Source organism: Accipiter gentilis, chromosome 4 (assembly GCF_929443795.1).
Source record: "Accipiter gentilis chromosome 4, bAccGen1.1, whole genome shotgun sequence".
NCBI lineage: Eukaryota > Metazoa > Chordata > Aves > Accipitriformes > Accipitridae > Astur > Astur gentilis.
The window spans coordinates 14,693,014-14,703,260 of record NC_064883.1 but is presented as its reverse complement, the minus strand read 5'-3'; the positions used below and the strand labels follow the sequence as shown (position 1 = coordinate 14,703,260).

Below are 10,247 nucleotides of genomic sequence, written 5' to 3'. Positions count from 1 at the left end.
AAGCGGGTTCTCATACGGTCTCCCTAGTCTCCCTTTACTAGGGAGATGCCTCCTTGCTCCTGCGAAGGAGGCAGAAAGAAGCTGAAATACATGCCCTTCAGAACACTTTCAGACTTTCATGTGCCCAGTGCTTGTAAAGAAGGAATTGTCTCGAGGGAAGAGTTGAACCTGAACGCAGAGGGATGTCAAGAACTTGCTGAAGACTTCATCTCTTCAGGTGTAGCCGATTCTTCAACGTCTGCTGTCAGCGCCATCTCCTGGTGTTTGGTCTGTGAATTACTGCTTCGTATGTCAAGAAGTATTGGTGTCTGTTTCAAGCGTGTACTTGTACGCTCAGTGTAAGAGACCACTCATGTACTAAAAGACCTTAAGAGCCTTCAGACTACTACTGAAGTATAACGTAAATGTATGCAGCTTTTTTTTTTCTTCCCCCAGTTCTGTCCTGTTTAAGCAGCTAACCAGCCATTCTCAATGCGTGTCAAGAGGACAGTGATTATCTTGCGGCTGGCTGTCTTTAGCAACAGTTAATTTTCCTAGTCTAGACAGGCTCCGTATTTTGTACATTACTGTAATAAATTAAAGGAGGTGTCTTACGGAGAGTGTGTATGAAGCTTAAAATAATATCACACTGCTGCTTCAATTTTGACTTTATTCCTAATTGTTTTTAATGCTTAGTTTTGGGTGGGTCTGGTTTCATAAATATGGTAGGTGATATTGGAGTGTAAATGTGCATCACTGAGAAAATACTGAAAATGTTACCACTTCAGAAACTCTTATGTCTCATAACATGTGAATTTGTTTTAGTAGTCAAAAGACAGATCAGTGGATCGTATGGTTTGATTAAAGTTTTTCTATCGTATAAATAATACTTTGTCTCTTTAAGATGGGGATTTAAAAGATTGTGATTTAAAAAACCCCAACCAACACAAACCTTGAAATTCACATTGGAGGTGTAGATTCACTTTCGGAATCTAATTCTTAAGGGGAGGCAGTAAAACACATGATTCTTGCTTTGGTTTTGGGGGGGAAGAGACTCCTCGGGAGAGGTCTGACTCACATGTCAGTGTACAAGAAACGTTGTACTGTTCTGATGTTTTGAAATGGAGCATTTTTTTAAAAGTATTTATACCTATTCTCGGTGGGTTTTGTCTTTGAAGTTTTGTTTGTTCATTGCATTGTCTTTCCTCTTGAGAAAATAGTTTTGGTCATAAAAGATTTTTTTTTTTTTTTTGGTTGGTTGGTTGGTTGGTTTCTAGGAAGGCATTTTAACTTTCATCTGACTGCTTGAGGCTTAATTGTAGCCAGATTTTCTAGAAGCTATTTACAGCACCAGAGTATCAAAATAACACAATTTAACTTGGAGCATTCTTAATGTTTACATTACCTGTCTTTTGACCTTAGCTATGTCAAAATGCTTTCTTAAAATTTGTTATTTTGGAAAGTGTAGAAACCTGTCTTGACTTTTTTCAAGGCATCTACACATTTTTATCACATAAAAATAACTGGCTATAAAATAATATAATTCTTTTGCATCTGTGTAAGAAAATTAATCCAGGTCTTAACATCCTGATATCGCTATACAGCATCTGCCTCCTTTCACATGAAAATAACTATTACAGAAAGAAAAAGCTTGCATAACTTGAATTGATACCTGTAAAAATGTACCTTAAAACCTATAGCTGATATGGGAATAGGAGTCTGCTGGTATTATTAGCTTGCAGTATTATTTTTAGGCCTCATTATTTAAAGATTGTCCAAATGCTAGTGGGGTTCTGGAAAACCCATCCATCCCATGCACTTCAAGTTACTGAGCATATATACTTCAGAAATTATTTCCCAGGTTTTCCAAAGAAATGGGAGAAGGGCTTTTTTAGGTACATCAGCTTGGCTTGATGCCTCTGTAAACCTAAATAATCTGTATTTAGAGGAGGGGATGAAAAGAGCAGAATTAAATTGATCATTTATGTGTTAAGACTCTTGCAAATTTGGCTAACGTCAAAAGCAAACTACAAAAGCACAGCCTTGAGTGAAAAAATTAATTTATTTTAAAAATTAATTTCTTCATACTTGCAGGCTGAACTAGCTTGTATATTTGCACCTATAGCACATAGACTAGTAGACTTTTGTAGAATATGCCTTAAATCCATCTGCTGGATATTAGCCATAGCATCACTAAATCAACTTAAGAACATTATGCTACTTCAGTAGAGTTATAAAAACAGACTTTTAAAATGTGATGGCATGGGCGGCCTTTGTTTTATGTCGGATACACAGCTCTAGCAAGTGTACTTTGGGTCAAGTAGGTAAGATGATTCTGATAACCAATTGCTCCAGCCTCCTTCTGTGCTGTCCCTCTGCTCAGTGCTGTAATCGCCTCTTTTGCTTTTTGTGGATGATAGCTGCTTCTAGAGAATATTTCTGCCCCTATTGCATCCTTTTTTTCCCCCATCTGCTTCAGAAGGAAGAAGGGAAGGACCTTCTGCAGCAAAGAATTTCCTCCTCGCAGTTAAAGGATGCTGCAATAGAAAGGAACATCTTAACTGAACTCCTGAAGCAATACTGAACTGCATGGCTGGAGCCCTTTCTAGGTACCACTTGAGATTTTCTGGTTGGTAGGGTTCACGTAGCTTGCCAAAGACATATTGGCAGGTGCCTTGCTTCTAATTTTGCTGAGAAATTCCCCTGAGCGGAAACCCTTACTTCTCTTGCCTGCCCTACCTTCTGAGGTGTATTCCTCTCATGGTTATGATCGTGACTGGTAGTGGTAGTAGTGGTAATAATGGCTGACATTGCCAAAAAGCTGAGAAGATAATGGAGGTATGGTCCTGAGCAAAGTGTTTCACTGGTGCTGCTGCTGACTTCTTAAGATACTTGAGGTTGGAAAGTCTCCTTTTGGTCTAAGTTTTAAGGTGGTGTGTACTCCTGTGGTGTTCAGCTGCAGGGTTTCTTTTAGTTCTGACTCCTCTTGTCCCTTTTGGACTTGTAAATAAGCAATCACAAGCTGTAACACATTCATGAAACTAACCGTATACTCAATACAGTATCACTTCTATTAATCATCTCAAGGCTTTACTGAATTCTGAGGTAAGCAGGAATCTTTGAAGGGAAGCAGTTTTTGTCTTTTTAAAAAAAATAAATTCTTCCAAGTAGGTAAGGTGATCCTCAGACAACTTCAGAATACAGCCAGTTTAAAAAAAGAAACAAAAAAAGCCCCACACGTGTGAGCAATCCCGTCCTCTAGTCTTAAGTACTCTTTACACTTCTTGTTATCTGACTGTAAAGATAAAGGGATGGTAATGAGAGCTTGACATAGGTTGGTCCTACAGGAAAATAAATGGAGATAAAGCAGGCTGAGAAGTGCAGAGCTTAGCTAGCTGCTGAAACTGGAGATAAAAAGCTGCTTTCCTGGGCTCCGTTGGGCTGGGTAGAGTTAATTTTCTTCATAGTAGCTTGTATGGCGCTATGCTTTGGATTTGTGACCAAAACAGCGTTGATAACAGATATTTTAGTTATTGCTGATGCTTACCCAGAGCCAAGGCCTTTTCTGCTTCTCACCCACCCCACCAGCGAGGAGGCTGGGGGGGCACAAGAAGTTGGGAGGGGACACAGCCGGGACAGCTGACCCCAACTGACCACAGGGGTATCCCAGACCATATGGCATCATGCTCAGCGTATAGAGCTGGGGGAAGGAGAAGGAAGGGTGGGGATGTTCAGAGTGATGGTGTTTGTCTTCCCAAGTCACCGTTAGGCGTGATGGAGCCCTGCTTTCCTGGAGATGGCTGAGCACCTGCCTGCCGATGAGGAGCAGTGAATGAATTCTTTATTTTTCTTTGCTTGCATGTGCAGCTTTTGCTTTACCTATTAAACTGTCTTCATCTCAACCCACAACTTTTCTCACCCTTACCCTTCTGATTCTCTCCCCCATCCCTCTGGAGAGGAGTGAGCCAGCGGCTGTGTGGGGCTGAGCTGGGGTTAAACCACAACAGCCCTTTTCCTTCCCAAGTGCCTAGATGTAAAACTGCAAGCTGTGGTTTCAAGTAACAGTGCGATTTTACTCCTTCTAATAATGGTAGGTGATAATAAGGGAAAAAAACACGTAACACTGCAATGCTTTGTATGTAAACACTTGAAATGGATTTATTTTTTAAAAAATCATTTTTACAGTTGGATCATACAGTATTCTTCTGTATGCCTTAAATTAAAAGCCTCCAGCTTTTAAAAATGCTGCCCAGTACAAAAGTGCTAATGTAAAACTGTAGTGTTTATATATATATATAAACCAGCACTACACATCACTAAATATCGCTCTAAATGGTCTCTTCACCAGTTTCAATGAGTGGAGAAGAGATGGAAGATCAGACTTCACAGTATTTAGGGGCTTCCTTCTTCCCCTTACAGTTCAGTCTTCAGAAGCTTCAGCGCTTTCTGCATATTTGAATACACTAGAAATGAAATATTCATATATGTTATTTTTGTTGCAACTTCCTCTTCCAGCAACTCCAAGTACTGTAGAGAAAATGTCATTATTATTATTATTATTAAAGCTTTTGCTCACATGCCTATCGCTATACAGATTCTGTGCTCCTCCAAGCATTTTGTGAACGTCATCTGTTAAATTTTGACTGGTGAGAACATCCATCTCTTAATGCAAACACGTAGGCGTTCGCAGGGCAGAGGGGGGAGCTGTGGCAAACAGAAGGTTCTGCTCCCAGAAGGTTTCCTGACCTGGCACAGCAGGGCTTGTGCGCAAGACTTCTCACCGTTGCTTACGCTGAATACTGCTGAATTATGCAAGTTCCTACTGATGTATGCTTTCTTTTAAAACAGATGGATGTTTAAGGCTCCAGGGCTCTGCCATCATTCTCTTCACCTCACTGAGTTTAAGTCCAGCATCCTGTTTAATTTTAAACCTAGTTAACTGTCTTTCAGCAAGTGCTGATTGCAAGAGTCCATAATGCCTGGTGTTACTCCTTGTCATGTGAAAAATGTGACTGCTTTCAGAGTATTTCAGAATATTTCAGGATACACTACTTACACAATGAAATGTCAGAGGGCTCGTATGCATAGAGACGGTTTGAGTATCTTCCAGTAATATCTGCTCTCACAGTCAGGGAAGGATCTGGGAAAAAAAAGGATGAAAGAAGTTGCAGAGGACAGGACTAACCTTCGAGCAGAAGGAAATAAACCTTTCTGCACTTCTTTAGCTTCCTGAATGTTTCTGCAAGACGCGTCTGCTTCCACTAACAACCAGGAGATCATTCTTCTGCAGTCCCTGACATTTCAATTTTAAGTGTTGTATTTGCAGGTTTATTAACAAGGGGATAGGTTTAATTCTGATCAATGTTGATCAGCCTTGCACCCTGTGCCACTGCATAGTACCTGAATTAACTCTACAAGCTGAGGCTTCTTTCAGGCTACAAATGTTATTAAAAAAAAAAAAAAAAAATAAAGGCAGAGATAATACGGCACTTGCTTTGGTCTGTTGAAAATGGTCATTGTGACCGAGATTTATAAAGGTATGTGTTAATCATGCATGTGTGTGTTATGCGAGGCTACATATCTGTTCTGGGAGAGGGAATACCTGCATGCATGCGTGGCCACTAATACGTCCCCAAAACGCAAATGCTTGGCAGGGGTTTGTGCGGGTTAGGGGAGCACGGAACCGAGTACTGAGCTTTGAAAATCAGCCCTGAAGCATCCGGGGTCACTGCTGTTCCTGCGATCTCTGAGATTGCGTTGCAAACTGAAACCTGATGGGTTTACAGTATTTCTAGAGATAGGAGGATGAGCAAGGCTGAGCCGGTGCCTACCCATTCCAGTAACTGGCATCATGTCATTTCGATGACACGATGGACGGAATTACATCATTCGTGGAATCCAGGAGGGAGGAATGCTGGACCTGTGAAGCTAATGACCCGGCTGGGGTTGCTTTGAATTGCGTCCAACAAAACCAACTAGAAATGTTATATTTCACACGGAATAAATTCCTGTTAATAAGCCCGAGGATTTGAGATTTCATGGCGCAGCAGGGGCTTTGGTCCGAGATCAGCTTTGATGCTTGAGGTACCCACCTATGAACAAAATCCGAGGGACGTACTGGCCATCAGGTGAAAGATTCTTGTCTGTGGTTTCATACTTAAAGAGAACAGAGAAGGTTCCCAGTCAAGGAGGGCATGTTACATAAATATGGGGTTTTTTTCCTTCATTGTACTTTGTGTTATAAAACAGAGCTTAAAAAATACATTGTGCAGTTTAAGAAATTCACTGCCTAGGATGCAATCTTTTAACAGCTGGAGTTGCATATTTGTAACAACAGTTAACATTATTATTAAACTTTAAATTCCCTCATATTTTGAGGTTATGATAGGTACAGATGAAAGACACTTATTACTAAATCTATTATGCTTCGGGACTGGCCATTTTCCTAGCCAACCATAGCTATTCAACTGAGTAATTATAGCTGGAGAAGCCATAATTAAAAATAGAACTTCATTGCTTTCACTTAATGAAGTGTAAGTGGGAAACTTACCACAAGGTTCAGGAGAACGAATTTTTCGGCCAATTTCTGTATATCTTTATGTTCAGCAAAGACCTTCTTGAGTGCTAGAGTGAAATAAATGGGAATGCAAGTAAAATCAAATTAAGAATTCCCAGTTTACGATTGCAGCAAATGAGGATTTTAAGTTCATTCCTCCGGAAGATGATCAAATCATTTATATGCTGTGGCAAAGAGTAAGTATAATGGTAAAAAATGTCCGTCCTTCCTTCGGATAGTACAGGTCTCAAATTTGTCTGCCCGAGCTTGAATTTGAGCATTTGACCCTTTAAACCTCCTAGTCTGCTATTGCAATTTCTGGCTCCAGTTCTTACGGCACAGAAAATTCCATATTGAGGTGCAGGACTTCAGCCTGAAATGTCTGAAAGGATTTTAATGCTCCTACAAAATTATTCTGGAGTCACTGGAGCTATGGATGGACACAAAGGTCTTGCTTTGTGGATCAGCTTGTGGGAGGAAGGGCCCTTGGGTAAATTCAGAAATACTGGGAGAAGAGCAGTCCCAGTTACCAGAAATCCCACAAAAGCTCAGTTTCGGCCTGGCTTGGTTCAGTCCCTGGCCAGACTCAGCCCCAGTCATCAGCGATACTGAAAGCCGCGTACGTCCTTTCCAGTGAATTACTGTTTTTCACTACTCCTGGTCTTGCTGTTGGTTTTGGCTGATTGTGACGCAAACCAAAACCAGATTTGCCGCAGGTCAAAACCTGCCGACCTCTGCTCACTTCCGTATCCATTTTGTCTCATGTAATACTGAATTACCATTTTTATTTCATTGCTGCACATTGGAAAATGCCTACATGGGACAGCGACTTGAAGAACACTCTGCATGCTTGTGCAAGTCACTAAGCCACAGGCGGCAAGCAGAATGGCGCTGATTTTTTTTTTTTTTAAGCAGCATTTGTCCAGATACCCCAAACCGGGTGATTTCTTTGGGTTTGGGGGGTTTTGTTTGTTTGTCTGTTTGTTCGGTTGGGTTTTTTTCAGTGCAAAAGGATTACCTTGGCTGTGCGGGCAGTCGTCCAAGTGGTGGATAATCATCAGGGGCTTGTTGCTGGAAAAACAGGAGTCCTCGTTAGGGGGCGGGGAGGTGCTAGGGGGTGGGGGCGAGGGGTGGGGCAAGGGGCGGGGCGGGGGGGGGGGCGGTACCCGTGCTTGGCGCGGAAGAGGGCTTCCTCGTACGTCTGCGTCCAGATGAGCTGGTCTCCCCAGCCTGCGGGGGGAGGACAGGCGGCGCGTTATAAGCGGGGCCGGGGCCCGCGGGTTCGCGTCCCGCCCCCTGCCCGCGTCTGCCGGGAAGAGCTTTGAGCAGGCGCGCTGCCAGAGGGCTTTAAATCAGGAATAAAGGGGGAGGGGGTGCTGGGGAATACTGGAAAATGTATTTGCAGAATGAGTTGCAAGAAAATGAATTTATTACAGCAGCATAGGAGTCAAAACTTTAGCAGATTGCACTTTTTTTCAATTTGGGCTTGGGGTTTTTTGTTTGGTTTTTTTTTTTTTTTTTTTTTTTTTTTACCTCTGGAGAGTGTCTGAGGCAGTTTTGGTTTAGCAGTAGTCTCCTTTGTCTCCTTCTTGCCCATATCCTTCCCCAGAGCACAGGAGATGGCAACGAGCAGCAGGAACATGGACATGTAGCGTTTCTCCATGGCCGCTCCTGGAACAGAGGAGAGAAACTTCACGTTGCCGTGCCTCCCAGGCTGGTGCTTGCTTTGAGGCATACAGCAGAGCAGGTCAAGTCACAGGTATGCAGCAGGGTGAGTCAGGGCTGAAAGGAACTGCTGCAGGCAGGGGCCTGGGCTTGGGGACTGTCAAGGAAGCATGAGGTTTGCTTAGCAAATTGCCATGAAGGACCTGGCCGCTTTCTACTGCTCGGGTCATGCCGTTGGGCTGCGGTCCTGTTAAGATGCGTATGTATGGGTTAGTTTCTCTCTCTTTTCCTGTCTATTGAATTTGCTCAGTAAAACCACTGAGTTTTGGCAATTCCAAAAGTACTTGCCAGTCCTAATAAGTTCACAGTTCTACCTTGATTGCCCAGTCTTCCAGTAACCTAGCAGCAGGTGCTGAAAAATTAACTTGTCTGGGCTCTTCCTCCATTTTGCAGCAGGAGCAACTCAAATGAGAAGTCAGAATGTTAAGCTAGGCTTTACAGGGAGCCATTAGCATCAGCACAGCTTTATGCTGTTGTTGACACTTCCGATCCTGTCTTCCCCCTTAAAGGTATCACCTAATCCTTAAAGTCAGTGGAATCTATAGTGAAAAGAGTGGGGAGGAGTTGCTGTGTAGAACAGTAAGAACTGAAATGCAGTTTGCAGGTTTAAGCGACACAAAGCAGAGGGCTTTTCCTGAGCCGGGCTCTGGGGCATGGAGATGGAGCTGAGGCACTTCTGATGGGAAGCTCCTCAGTGTTTCAGCTGGGATGCTTCTTTGAAGGGGTAAAACACTTCAGCAACATGACCCTATGTTTTCTCATTAACTTTCCTCCTAGAAACTAAACCAGCAATGTAATGGGTACAGTAAGAAAAACTATGACATTCCAAAAGCAATACAGAAAATTCAGAAGATTCATGCAAAAATTACAACAGGCTGACAGTTTTTAAAATTCAGACAATGAAAATTAAACTCCAGAAGCATTTTTCTGGGTAGGAACTACAGGAGGAGACATCAGCTGAATTTGCATCAGTGGTACAGTGCTCTTTGCTACTGGGATGTCCAATAGACCTCGAACATCCAAAAAGTCACTGTTTCAAGGGCATGAACTAAAACTTTTGCAGCAGACTGCCTTTCTGCCCTACGAAAAGTCTCCTTGGCAAAGAAGAAAATTGCATGAACTTAAATTAAACCCAGTGGATTTTCAGGATTGCTTCAAGAGTTGTTTTGGCTAGAGCTATACAGCAGAAGTAATGCTTCTTTAAAAGAAAAAAAAAAAAAAAAACAAAACAAAAGGTATGGGACAACCAGGAAGTTAAAGGCCAGGCAAATTTTAAGCTGTTGCTGATGCAGAATGCAGAAAGCAAAGACGGAGGAACGTTAAACCTGCTCTTTCAAAACTTCACCTTTGGAAGGCTATGTGCACTTTTGCTAAGTTTTCCACCCCCTCCAAAAACCCCTGCTCTCCTGGCTCTTTTAACCTGCAAACCCAACATTTCTCTACACACTTTTTTCTTCATAGCAAGCTGTGCTGAACTGTGCCTACTTTGGTGCAGCCTTTTCTTTCCTTTGATCAGCTGCCCCAGCCCCAGGTAACCCAGGGTTCACAGCTCCCCCGGGCACTTTCTAAAGCAGCAAGTGTGCCATGCCTTACCTTGTTTACTCTCAGATGCCTGCCAGGGCGCGAAGGTGATCCCAGTTACAGTGTGAACACTGCTGTTCCTACTGCCTATTTATGCACCTTCACACACCAAACTCCACCCACAAGCTTTGAATGTGAATACTACTTCGAAAGAGCTAAACTTTCCAGTTTTTTTCCCCACCAAAACATTCAGGGTTAAATTTGTAATTAAATAACACTACAGTTTCCTGTCAGGTGCTGTATTTAAAGTTCAGAGAAGTTTCTGTAAACTTTTGGGACATTTTTTGAAAGGTGATTTTAAAAGGTTGGCAAAGGTCCAAGTCCAGGTAAGCTTAAGTCAAGACTCCTGATTTGCCTGAAGAGTGATTTGTCTTTTTTTGATTGGCTGGAAAATCAATACGAGTTG

The 10,247-nt window shown here is 42.4% G+C and overlaps 1 protein-coding gene across 1 annotated transcript; it reads right to left on the bottom strand.

The window, feature by feature from the left end:
* Positions 1–4,090: 4,090 nt before the first annotated feature.
* AGR2 (anterior gradient 2, protein disulphide isomerase family member) lies at positions 4,091–9,916 on the bottom strand. Its single transcript, XM_049798944.1, has 8 exons — positions 9,854–9,916; positions 8,069–8,206; positions 7,702–7,765; positions 7,554–7,606; positions 6,530–6,603; positions 6,072–6,135; positions 5,036–5,119; positions 4,091–4,442 (listed from the first exon to the last, which is right to left on the bottom strand). The coding sequence occupies exons 2-8, from the start codon at positions 8,196–8,198 to the stop codon at positions 4,393–4,395; spliced, it is 519 nt and encodes a 172-aa protein (XP_049654901.1). The 5' UTR covers positions 8,199–8,206; positions 9,854–9,916; the 3' UTR covers positions 4,091–4,392.
* Positions 9,917–10,247: the final 331 nt, after the last annotated feature.